General features: G+C 43.8%; 1 protein-coding gene across 8 annotated transcripts in view; it reads right to left on the minus strand.

Annotated features, from left to right (window-relative positions):
* The window catches only part of CLASP1 (cytoplasmic linker associated protein 1), a 275,326-nt gene that overhangs the window by 170,381 nt on the left and 92,054 nt on the right, over window positions 1-12,891 (minus strand). For all 8 annotated transcript variants that reach the window (XM_010860818.1, XM_010860819.1, XM_010860823.1 and 5 more), the window contains exons 3-6: window positions 4,495-4,573; window positions 2,966-3,069; window positions 2,090-2,181; window positions 244-319 (exon numbers count right to left, since the gene is read on the minus strand). In XM_010860818.1, coding sequence (XP_010859120.1) covers window positions 244-319; window positions 2,090-2,181; window positions 2,966-3,069; window positions 4,495-4,573 — 351 coding nt within the window. The remainder of the gene's footprint in view (window positions 1-243; window positions 320-2,089; window positions 2,182-2,965; window positions 3,070-4,494; window positions 4,574-12,891) is intronic.

Below are 12,891 nucleotides of genomic sequence, written 5' to 3' on the forward strand. Positions count from 1 at the left end.
GCTACACAGATGGTGACCACAGTGTCCTTCTCTTGGAGGCTGGTCTGGATGATGTCACTTTACAGGCTAATGGGGGTCCCATCCCGACCTGGAGAGAAGAGCAGAGTGGCTCCCAGGTCTACCCAAGACACCAGATATTGGGCACTACTGGGCACTAACCCAATAATTGCAACCCACACATCACCAAAATGCACCTTCACTCTGTGAAACCAACGATTTTCCTTTCTTGCTAAATACACTCACCTGGCTGTTGGGATCTCCTAGTAGGTTACATATATGTGGCACGATCTTGCTTAGTGTTAACGTATGAGCTCCAGAGCTGAAAACAAAAGGAATGCTTTATTGGTGGTGAAAACAGAAGACAGAAGGCCACCTCCCCTACCCCCACCACTATCTCTCACCAAGGCTCACTCCTTATCCTCCCTTACGTGCTTCCAAAATAAACACACGCCCAAAAGCCCTCTGCACAGAGTCCAAGACTGTGAGTGCGTCTCACAAGTCTCCCCTGCACTTGGTGTCCCTCCAAGCCGAAGCCGGAGCCTGGCCCAGTGGGGTTCCACCGTGCTGGCATCACTATTTGTCCCACGATGGTTCCTACTCTGCCTGACTCACTGTGCTACCAGGCAGGTCCCTGGAGCCCTCCGCTAACCCTCTCCCTCTCCCTGCAGCGTTTGCAGTTCTCTGCTACAACAGACCGTTACATCAGGTAACGACCGCTTGATGAAAACACTGCAACGAACGGCTGAGAGGACACTGCCCTGTTGAAGAATAACTAAGCTACTGGCAACTGTTCACCACCATAAGCGCAGCCACAGACATGCTCTCTCAATACAACTCTCTTTGACTACCCTCAGATTACTCCCTTAGGATAAATAAGTGAAACAATTGTTATCAAAGGCTAGAAACATTTTTTAAAAGCTTCAGACATACGCCATAATTAATGACCCTGAAAAATCTAGCACATTAAGAGGGGAAAGAATCTACCAAGTAATGTAAACATTACACTATCCATTTTGTTTTTAAAAAAATAATAAAACTCTAAAGTCTGGAACAAAATGCTACATGTTAACAGTGATTATCTGAAGGTAGCAGAATTACAGACAATGATCACTTTCTTCTTCATGCAGATTTTCTGTGACATATACAGTAATACTTTCATAATCAGGAAAGGTGATCTGTAATTTTTAATTTTAAAACGTCAACAGTCATTAAGGAAGCAAAACCACAATGACATGGACTACTTGCATACCAAAATGGTTAAAATTAAAGACAGTGATAACATTCAACGCTAGTTTCTGAAGAAACTACATCATTCAACCACTGACAGTGGGAATGTATAACAGTACAGACAACTATAGAAAATAGCTAAGAGCTTCTCTTAAAAACTAAAAACAAACTTGATAAATGATCCAGCAATTGCACTCTCGGGCACTCACCCAAAATAAATGATAACTTCTGTTCAGGCAGAAACTGGTACATGTATTTATAACAGTTTTATTTATAATAACCCAAAACTGGAAGTATTCAACAGGTAAATGGTTAAATACATCACGATACATCTATACCGGGGAATTCTACTTGGCAATAAAAAGCAATGAGCTGTTCAGCCACAGCATATATGCAATCTCAAGGGAATTATGCTGTGAGGAAAACAAACAAAGTTGATCTCAAAGGGTCACATTCTGTGCGATTCCATTCATATAACATTCTTAATAAAATCTCAGAGCTGGAGAACAGGTGACTGGCTGGCAGACGTTGGGGACTGGCTAGAACAGCAATGTGAGAGGGCTGGGGTGAGGTACAGGTCTGCCCGTGAACGTGGCAGCGAGTTATCTGGAGCTGCACTCATGACAGAGTTGGGCACACACAGAACACACGTGTGTCACTGGAGGAACCTGAACAAGCTCATACCAACACCGACTTCCTGGTCTGGACCCTGCACTACAGACTCGCAAGACAGTGGGTGGGTACGAGGCACCTCCCAGGACACTTCTCTACATCTTCCTATAAATATACGATGATTTCAAAGTTAAAAGTTACAAACACAAAAGCTTGGCCAAGGAAGCCCTCAGGCCCCACCCAGACTTACGCGTTGAGGGTGGCCACGAGGCAGAGACACGTGCCTTCCCGGGTGCGAAAGTTCTTGTGCTTGAAGCCGCCCAGCATCCGGTCCCACACGTACTGCAGACAGCAGAGGTAAGGGGGGGAGAGGAGAGGAGGAGGCTGCTGCAGCCCATCCAAGCCAGGGGCCCCCAGGGCAGGAACCTCACAACAGGTGCCATATCCCTCCCCGCTTCCACTAGCCCTCTGGGGAGCTTTTTGGAAAATGGTAACATAGGTTTCTATACCAAGCTAAAACCTTTCAAAATACATTCCTTTATGTAATTGCATTTAATTTTCCCGACAACCCTGAAAAAGAGGTGGGACTGTCCTCAGTTACTGGGTTAGGAAAATGAAGCAGAAGAGGCTGGGTGACTAACCAAAGGTCACCTACTCAACGCTGCTCTCTTGGCCAGAAGAGCTGTGCCCACCCCTGTGCTAACCTGCTCTGCTTCCCAAATTAGTCTAGGTTTTACCTTCCCTGGGAAAGTTTCTCTTCACACTGTCTCACCCTGCCCCACCCCCCAACAATGGTCTGCTGGATAGGTAAGACAGAGCTGTATCCCTGGCTGTCTGTCCCAGCAGCCCAGCTCACCAGCAGACATGGGCCAGGGCTGCAGCCAGGCTGCTGATGGCCCTGACATCACAGCTGCATCTTTTCAGAGACACAAAGAGTCAATTACATAAATGAGCTTGAGTCTAAGAAATTAAACCAAGCACTCCATACCCATGTTAAGTTCACTAGTTTATTCAAAGGCACACCCTCTGTAAATATCCTATGGGGGGAAAGTGGGGCTAGATGAAATACCATAATTTTTTTTTCTCTGAAACCCATGGACATTTTGCAGGAACACCCCAGTCTCACCTGGGGATTAGCAGCCTGATCCATGATCTTCAGCAGCAGGGCCTGGTCTTGCTCCCTCACAGAGTCTTTAGCATCTCCCAGTCTGTCTATTAAACTCGGCAGCACTGGAAATTAAAATGCAACTTGATCAAATGAAAACATATTCTGGTGGCCTGAAGTCCCCAACTGTGGGTATTTCAATTAACAAGATATCTCAAAATCCTGACCTAAATGATGCATATCACTCTATGATGCACATCAAGCACCAACCCCTATAAATCTCCTCCTGCTCAAATTCATGGGAGCTACAATGAGAATTTGCAAAAATCCTTTGCATGGACACTCTATTTGTCTTCTTCCTTATGCCACCTTCCTCTGGGAAGTTCCCAATGTGTTTCTAAGCTGCTGGAATGTTATTAAAATGGATGTCGATGGACGACCTAGGCAGGAAAGAGTCAACACAAAAGGAAATCCAGGTAAGAGAGAGAGGCCCCAGTGCATCTGCTTGGGGGTGGAAGAACAGACACTTAAGGCTCAGTCTGCTTTTCATTTTACATAACATCTCTGCATGCTCATCAGACAGAATGCAGCTCTCTGCCTGCCCTTCCTCCCCACAGCTTGGGTGGGCTACCGCTGCTGTTCCAAGGGCACTTGGATGTCAGAGGTCAACTCACTTTGCTTCTTCTAAAAGTCTATTAGAAATTTCTTTTACAGAAAATAACCCTGAACAATTCATCTAATTTGGTATTAAGTAATCAAGTTAATAAAAGTAAGAGGGATTTTTATTTGCGGATACACGGTTTATGGCAGAGTGGGAAGAGCTCATGACTTTACCTAAACGTCCACATTGACCAGAAAGTTAACAGAAATTCACAAATATATGTGTACCTGTTGTAACGAGAAATGCTAAAAGGAAAGGGTTAGGGCTTGTTTTGTTATTATGAATGCCCAGAGATTGGGAATAAAATCGTCTCTTAACCTTTGAAACCTGATGTTATTTTTATTTCATTATTCTGACACTATTTTCCCTTCAAAATAAAAGTGGTCATTTACCACACACTTGAAATGACACTGACAACCAAAGTGAAAACGGTCGTAGTAACAATAAACTGTTTAAAAATACAGCTGCGTCGGATCTCTAAGACTCTCAAAGAGAAAAGGCAATGCCTCTCCAAGAGAAGGGTCAGAGGCAAACAGGGTTTGGTTGGCACCACAGCATGATGGCTAATTGGCATAAGAAATAAAAGTAATAGCTAGTACTAGAACAGGAAGATGGAAAAAGACAGCAGAAAGGTATGGAAAGGGGGCGGGGGTTGGGGGGGATGCCAGCAGGTGCGCGGAGGCGGCAGATCCAGGCGTGCCCACGAGGGGAGCAAGGGCAGCGGTGCAGCATCTACACATGCAGGAGGAGGTGGGGGCGAGCCGGGGAGAGGGGGGCTAGAAAGAAAGGGTGGGGGGCTGAACGAGGGCTGGCTATGGGGTGGGTACAGCCAAGTGCAGGGTGTGCGGAGACCCAGTGAAGGCCGAGATGGGAGAAGGAGAGAGCTCACCTGTACCGATCTGCGCCTTGAACCGATCCTGCAGCCGGGTGACCAGCGCGGACAGGATGTCCATGCCCAGGAGAACCACCTGCAACAACAAACAGCGGGCTCTCGTCAGCGGCCCACGCGGGGCTCGGCGCCCTCGCCCGCCAGTTGCAGGCACGCCCCCGCATCTCTGGCTCAGACGCAGCCCGGGAGCCCGAGCGAGCGCCGACCCGAGGGTGAAGGTGGGTATCAGGCAGAGGGCCGCTCTTGTCCGAAAAGGCGGTTTACAGAGCTAACACCAGAGTCTTCTGCTAGACGCTACTGAAACACCGACACCGCGAGCCGGCTCCGAGCGCCAGCCCAGGAAGGCGGGAGCTCCCGCCGAGGCCCCGCCCCGTCAGGGCGCGCGTATGCAAATCAGCTCGCGCGTAGCCTTCTGGGTACCACTGAACGGCCTCTTTGTGACCTTCCGAGCCTCCGAAAACAAAGTTTTGGGGCGAGCTTCGGAAGCCGTGATCAGCGGAGGTTCACCGGCTGCCGGGCGGCTGCGGCGGCACTGGTGAATTGGTCGCCACAAGCTTACCCAGTGTTGGCGCCTGCTACTCGCGCCTCGCACGAACCCTCTGCCAACCATCCTTTTCTTGGGGTTGCGCTACTGTCCGATGAACGCTTAGTGAGGATAGTACTGCTAACACCTATGCAACACGCCCGCACCGGCTAAAGCGCAGCTTTATCACGGTGCAATTTTTGGAAAAAAGAAAAATCTCTTTTTCCACGATTTGTTTGTTATAAAGACAGTTTCTTAAACTGTGAGATGTAGTGCTAATAAGAAAATCCCTAGGTGGCGCTTCGAGCTGACAGAACAGAGTTCTGAGTTTTCACAACCCACACGCTTTTCCAATAAAAAACTATCTAAACCCTTACTGTTTCTTTGTCTCCTTCTGGCGCCGGGATTGGAGAAATTATTAGCCCCCAGTACTCCTAACCTTGAGAATCCAGTAGACAAAAGAGCCTAGCAGACTACATACAGTCTCTGGAATTACAGAGTCGGACACCACTGAGCAAGTAACACACCGCACGGGGCACGTGCTCGCACCTAATTGTAAAAGAACACAGGTACCGTACTGTGATTTCCCTGCTGGCTCAAACGGTACAGGGTCTGCCTACAGTGCGGGAGACACTGGTTCGATCCCTGGGTCAGAAAGATTCTCCGGAGAAGACAATGGCACCGCCTGGAAAATCCCCTGGGCGGAGGAGCATGGTAGGCTACATAGTCCATGGGGTCGCAGAGTCGGACACAACTGAGCGACTTCACTTTCACTTTCAGTTGTGTTCTCTTTTACACAGATAACGTGATTCTTAACCCCCCCACCCCGCCAACTCGCCCTTGTGCGACAAGTAAAAACAGCAGGCTTTTCTATTCAGCTTTAAAGTCACTGTTTCAAAACAAAGGAATCAAAATTTGCCCAATAATAACCACAATACACATACTGTCCTTCTGAGGGATTGGTGACTTAAAGATATTAAAAGGGCATAATTTTTAAATTTTTGTATAAAGAGAGCATTGTTTTGTTACAGGTTTTTTTAAAAGCCTATAACAGTAAAAAAAAAAACCACACAAAAACCAAAAAACACTTTAATGACTTCATTTATGAGCTACAGAAGATGAGGAATCACACATTCATTTCCTTCCAAAGCTCTAAAGAGTAGGGGGAGTAGCTAAAGAGTAGGAGGAGTAATAGTACAGTGGGAAAAGCTTGACAAAGGGTATTGGTACCTCAGCCAGATCACCAAGGTCAACATCAACAACCAATCAGGCTGGAGGTGTGTATGCTTGGTATGTGATAAATCGGGGCTTTAGGTCTGTGATCCTTAGCTTGAAGACCCACAAGCCCAGTCTAATAACAATATCAGATTCCCATAGAGGGACAGCCTACAAAATATCTTACCAATACATCTCAAAACCCTCAAAGTCAGCAAAAAGAAGGAAAGTTAAATTTCCTTTTTCCTTGTCACTGCCAAGAGAAGCCTAGGAGACAATTAAACAGAGTGTGAGCTTCCTAGGTCATGCCTGCCAATGCAAGAGATGCAGGTTAGATTTCCAGGTTGAGAAGATTCCCTGAAGAAGGAAATGGCAACCCACTTCAGTCTTCTTGCCTGGGAAATACCATGGTGGGCTACAGTCCAGGGGGGTCACAAAAGAGTTGTACATGACTTAGCAACCAAAACAACAAATCCTAGATGGAAGCCTAGAATAGATAACGGACATTAGATAAAATTTTAAAAGATTTGACTAAACTACGGACTTCAGTTAATCACAACCTCAATATTGCTTTATTAACAATGATATATGATGGGGAGGCTCGATGTGGGATAGATACATTGGGGACTCTACTACCTTTGCAATTTTTCCGTAAATCCAAAACTGTCCTAAAAATTTAAGTTTATTTTTTCAAAAAAAGAGCAAACTCTCAATTATTAGGAACTGGCTTTTCCCTGATGAAATCCTAAGCATGTGTCTGGGTGCACCACCGGTTGGAGGGGGGAGTGCTATTCATTACAGAAATATTAATAACGGGCTTCAGTTCTCACCACATCCCTTCAGAACTCCCATAAGACTGTGATGTAAGAGGACTATGGTCTTTTCAAATATGACAGCCCATGTCAGTTTACCCACTTGTGGAATTCGGGAAAACAAACTTTAAACTTTTTCAAGATGGAGGTTTACTGGCAGGTCTGACCAGAGCAGGCCTGACTAAATCCTAGGCAGCAACGTTCCCCAAAATTCCCACCCAAACAGACTGGGGGCGTCCAGAGACTGCTCCGGAAGACAAGGCTGATGGATGCAGCAAGCCCCAGGGACCTGGGATGGAGAGGGCAGAGCACAGTCCCAGGCACCTTCACAGAAAAACAAATCACCCCACATACACTTGTCTACTTCACCCTTAGTCACGGCCCCAGTGGGGGCAGGAAAGGAGAGCCAACCCACAAATGTTTATCTTCACAGTTCAGGCCCTTCTTCTACATTCCCATTTCCCTACTGAAGAAAGGGAGAGATGAACAAAGTCATTGCTCAGAAGACAACTCTAATTAGGAGCTGTGAAGCCTCTCTGTGCCTCAGTTTTCTGACCTATTAAATGGGGACACAGTAACAGCTACAGTGAAGGTCACTGTGTGCACATGAAGTGCTTGAAATAGTGCTTGGTGCATGGAAAGGGCCAGATGACCCACATGATAGGTGTTAGCCCCAAACCATGGTCACTGCCAGTGCAGGGGCCAAACGTACTGATTCAGATCAACGGAGGCCACGCCTAGGATTCCTGGGGAGAGGGCCTGGGCTGGCAGGGGAGGTTTTCAGGAGGGCTTGCACTGCACAAGGCTAATAAGCTGTGAAGAACTGGCCTCACACCAAAGGAAGAGAAGACCTCCCAGCAGAGAGAAGAGTGAGGCGTGAAGGTGGGAAGAGTGGAACAGCTGGAGCCTGAGGACTTGGGAGCGGGCAGGGGAAGCAGCTCCAGAAGGGCCTCAGACGCGTCTTAAATACAGTGCAGGAGCAAAAGAAGAGCTGCAATGTACAGCAGGGAGTGCCAGGGCACTGTGCCCACCATGGGAAGACGGCCAGGCAGAGAGAGGGTCAGCTCACACCTCTCACTCTATCCATAGTTTTCACTAAACCAGCAATCCTGCATGACCCTTGTCTCCTCCAATATTCGATCTAATTTTAAGTTTATGTTTGTGTCCCCAGCTAAATGTCCTTGAATGTAAGGAATACCATGCCTGGTATTTCCTTGAAACTTCCCTAATGCACAGCATGATACTGGATTCATGGTAAGTGATAATAAACCCCTACTTTACTAACTAGTAATGAATTAGGTTTGGAACAGATGTGTTCAAGGGCTAACATAGTTCCTTTATCCTATAACTTTTAAAAGGAGGTAATAACTAACTCAGGCCACCCCTCATGCTAAAAACAACTACAAATGTGGAATTTCACATAAAAGTACATCTGCTTGGAAACACTGGAGAACTAAGAAGGCACAGAAAAACTGCCAAGTCACAAAACAACATAAGAAAACTAAAATCCAGAGAGAGTCCAGGGCTGTTTATACACTGGAAAGGAGCAACAAGACACTGAGAATTACTTGTGATAACCACTTGGATCTAGAACATACATTCTCAAACAACCCCCTACACTTTGGGTTGGAAATCCAAATGCTATACATTTGGAGAGTGAACTGGAAATAAAACAGCCTTCAGATGTACTGCAGACCAATTTTCAAGAAACTGGGTGACCTAGAAAAATACCAATCCCTGACAGCAGATATAAATGATTTTATTAGATTGCTGATGCCCTAAAACCCCTGGAAGATAAAAGCACAAATCATTTCTGGACGGAGAGAACATAATTCTAGTTTAGTCCTCAATTTACTTCTATAAAAAATTCTCAAACACAATGTCCAAAGCACAACCAAAGATAATCAGGCACACAGGACAACTATAAACGGAAACTTGCAGAAATGAAGATCCACGTGAGAATAATTAGGAGCAGAATAATTCTTACTATGTATAAGAAGGCAAAATACTTAAGATTAAAATAAGGGGGAGACGGGATTACTTTCGAAAAGTGACACAAATTTTTAAAAGAACCAAACAATGCAATGTCCAAAATTAAGTACTGGATGGATGGACTTAAAAACACACTAGACACAGATGAAAAGGGAATTAACAGGAAAGTAAGTCTGCAGAAAAATTCCAGAATGAAGCCCAGAGAAACAAAAGGATGGAAAATTCAAAACAGTAGGTAAGAGACTAAGCATAGAGAAAACAGAATAATAAGTTTCAATGGATTCAAAAGAAGAGGTCAGCAAGAGACCAGAAGCAAGAGCTGACACCCATCTGGGTCACTAGTATCCCCCAAAATACAAAAACAAGAAACAGAAAACAACAAGTGTTGGTGAGAATGTGGGGAAACTGGGACTCTATGCATGCATTGTTGGTAGGAATGTACAGTTGGTACAGTCACTGTGGAAAATGGTATGGAAGCTCCCCCAAAAACTAAACACAGAATTACCATGTGATTCAGCAATTCCACTTCTAGATATAAACCCCAAATAAATAAAAACAAGGATTCCAATAACTACTTGAACAATCACATTCTGAGCTGCATTATTCCCAACAGCTAAATGGTACAAATAGCCAGATTTTAATTCAAGGGTCAAACTGAACATCATAATTGATGAAATACTGAAAGCTTACGCTTTGATATGGGGAACAGGACCAAAAAGTCCATTCTGCATCTTCTTTTCAACACTGTATCTAAGGTCCTCGCTAAAGCTTTATGGCAAGGGAAAAAATGAAAGGTATAAGACTCACAGAGAAGAAGCAAAATTGTCAAATTATAAGTAGAAAATTAAGAAGATCTACAGGTATACTGTAAGTGAGTTTAGCAAGACTGATTAATACAAAGTCAATACACCAAAAAGGAAAAAACAAAAATTCAACTACTTTTCTACAGTAACAGTAAGTCAGAAAGGAAATTTTTCAAGTTTCCATTTTTGATCGCATAAAAATTAACACCTAAGAATAAATCTAGCCAAAATAATTCTCTGCTCCCAAAGCTACAGACTAATAAAAAAATTAAAAATGATTAAAATAAATGGAGGGAGAAACTACAGGTTGGAATAATCAATATTGCAAAATTTCCATTTTTCCCAAATTGATCTACATACAAAATTTCACTCAAAATTCCAACTGTAATTAATCTTTAGGAAGTTCACAAGCTGATTCCAAATCTATGTGGAAATGCAAAGGGCAGGACACAAGATGGTAAAACTCACTCCCACAGAAAATCAAGATTTCCTACAGAAGAGAAGACAGAAACAGACTAGTGCATAGATGGGCCCTTTCTTTATGACAAAGTAGGCGTTACACTGGACTAAGAATCCCGGGTCAACTGATATCCATCTGGAATAAAAAAGCTCTGATATCCATCTGGAATAAAAAAGCAACTGACTTCTTTCTCAACCCATACATAAAAATGAACTCCTGGTTACAGATTTAAGTGTGGAAAACAACACAACAAAGCTTTCAAAAAGTGACATCAGAAAACAGCTTCAGGACACAACAGACAATAAACCATTAAAAGAGAAATCCATGCACAGGACCACGTTAAAATCAGGGACCATGTTACACTGAAACATCCTAAGAAAGTAAAAGGCAAGTCAAGACATATTGGAAAACAATATTAATAAAACAAATAAACAACAACAGGCTTGATTCTGGGATACACAGAGATCATCTACAAGCCCAATCAACAGACAACCCAGTAGAAAAATGGGCAAAATATTTTATATCTTTTGTTCATAAATATATGAAAAGTTGTTCAACCTCGATTACTTGTCAGAGAAACACAAGTTACTGGACTGGCCAAAAAGTTCATTTTGGTTTTTCTGTAAGATCTTACGGAAAATCACAAATGAACTTTTTGGCCAACCCAATAAAATATAATGAGACTACTACATACTCCCTGCATGGCTAAAATTAAAGACCCACAGACCAAGTGTTGACAAGAACGTGTTACCGTGGAACCTCTCACACGTGCTGCGAGGAATATAACCTGGTAAAACCAACACTTCAAAAAACATCTTGGTTTAGCTCCCAAATGTGAAGTATATACACAGCTACCCCACTGCTAGTCATCAGCTCAGTTCAGTCGCTCAGTCATGTCTGACCCTCTGCAACCCCATGGACTGGAGCACACCAGGCTTCCCTGCCCATCACCAGTTCCCAGAGTTTACTCAAACTCATGTCCATTGAGTCAGTGATGCCATCCAAACATTTCATCCTCTGTCGCCCCCTTCTCCCTCTTCTGCCAGGCATATGCCCAACAGAAATGCACGCACAGGTACAAAAGGTGAAATGCACAAAAATGCTCAGAGCAGCCCCATCCATAACAGCCAAAAACTAGAAATCCAGATGCCCATCTACTGTAGAATGTGAAAGTTGTGGTTTTCATGCTAGGAAGAACAATAAACAATCAAAATAAGTGAATCAAAGCTACCCTCAACAATACAGATATATCCAACAGTGAGTGAAAATGCCAGATGCCAAATATATACAAACATAAACTCTAATTTTAAGCTGCATATTTAGACAATAAAACTAAAAAGAAGAGCAAAAGAGCGACGCCACGAATGTTAGGAGAGTGGTAACTCTGGGAGCACTGGCAGTACTCCAATTCTTGTCCTGAGGAGCAATCAAACAGCTGTTAGCTTCAGGACAACTCATTAAACTGTGCCTTTGTACACTGCACACTTTCTATATATAGTTCCAATTATTTTTAAGGTTTTTAAAACTAGAAAAGTGGGAGTGACCTGGACCACTCTACCTACATGTAAGTCTGTGACAAGTGGCTGGGACCTCTTGTCCAAGTACCTTACTTACTTACAAACTACAAGTCAAAGCCCCAAAATGCAATCTACCACAGTTCTCTCTCCACAATGAGATCCATTTAATGATAGAGAAAGAAATATTTCATTTTTTTCTCAAAAAAAAAAAAAAATGTCCATAAGAGACAAGGAAGAACAGGTCACTTCCTGAGTCATGGAAGGCTGGATTAGCTGGAGTAACAGAATTATATTGCACTCATATTATACTTTATTGTTTTTAAGGTACTTTTGGATGAATCTGAATAATCTTAAAATAATCTGAGGTGTGGAACATATTACCCTTATTTTGAAAATAAGGAAAATTTTAAAAGAGGTAAAGAGACTTACCTAAGGTAATAAAGTCAACAGTAATTGAACTGAAAAAGAAAAGCCTCCTGACTTGATCAAGGTCAATCTCACTACAGCATAATCACAATATCACAAAACCCCATTTTTTAGTCTTCTCTGTCTTTCTCTAGCTAGCTGAAGACCTTAAGCAGGTCACATCTCTCCTCTGCCAATGCCAGAGATAGAGCTGGTCTCAGCTCCAAACATGTCTGATGCTCTGATAATGCCCCAAACAGGAAAAAGTCCAAGGGCGTTGTGAGCACAGATCCACATCTACTGTCCAGCAGAGATGCTCAATCTCCAGACCTCACATGCTTCATTCATGAAGTCAGAATAATCACATGTTTACCTCAAAGAGTGCACAAGAGGGTTAAAAGTTTTAGCAAAATGCCTTACATGCTGTAAGCACTCAGTAAGTGTCTGTTCCCTTCTTTATGAGAGCAGCACATTTTTTTTTTTTTTTTTAAATTTCTGGCTGTGCTGGGTCTTTGCAGGGGCTATTCTTTAGTTGCAGTGGCTTCTCCTGCTGTGCCGTGCGTGCTCTAAGGTGCAAGGGCTTCAACAAGTGTGGCACACGGGCTCAGTGGTTGTGACTCACGGGCTTTAGAGTGCAGTGCAGGCTCAGTAGTCGTGGTCCACAGGCTTA

Source organism: Bison bison, unplaced genomic scaffold (genome assembly GCF_000754665.1).
Source record: "Bison bison bison isolate TAMUID 2011002044 unplaced genomic scaffold, Bison_UMD1.0 scf7180017864471, whole genome shotgun sequence".
NCBI classification, from domain to species: domain Eukaryota; kingdom Metazoa; phylum Chordata; class Mammalia; order Artiodactyla; family Bovidae; genus Bison; species Bison bison.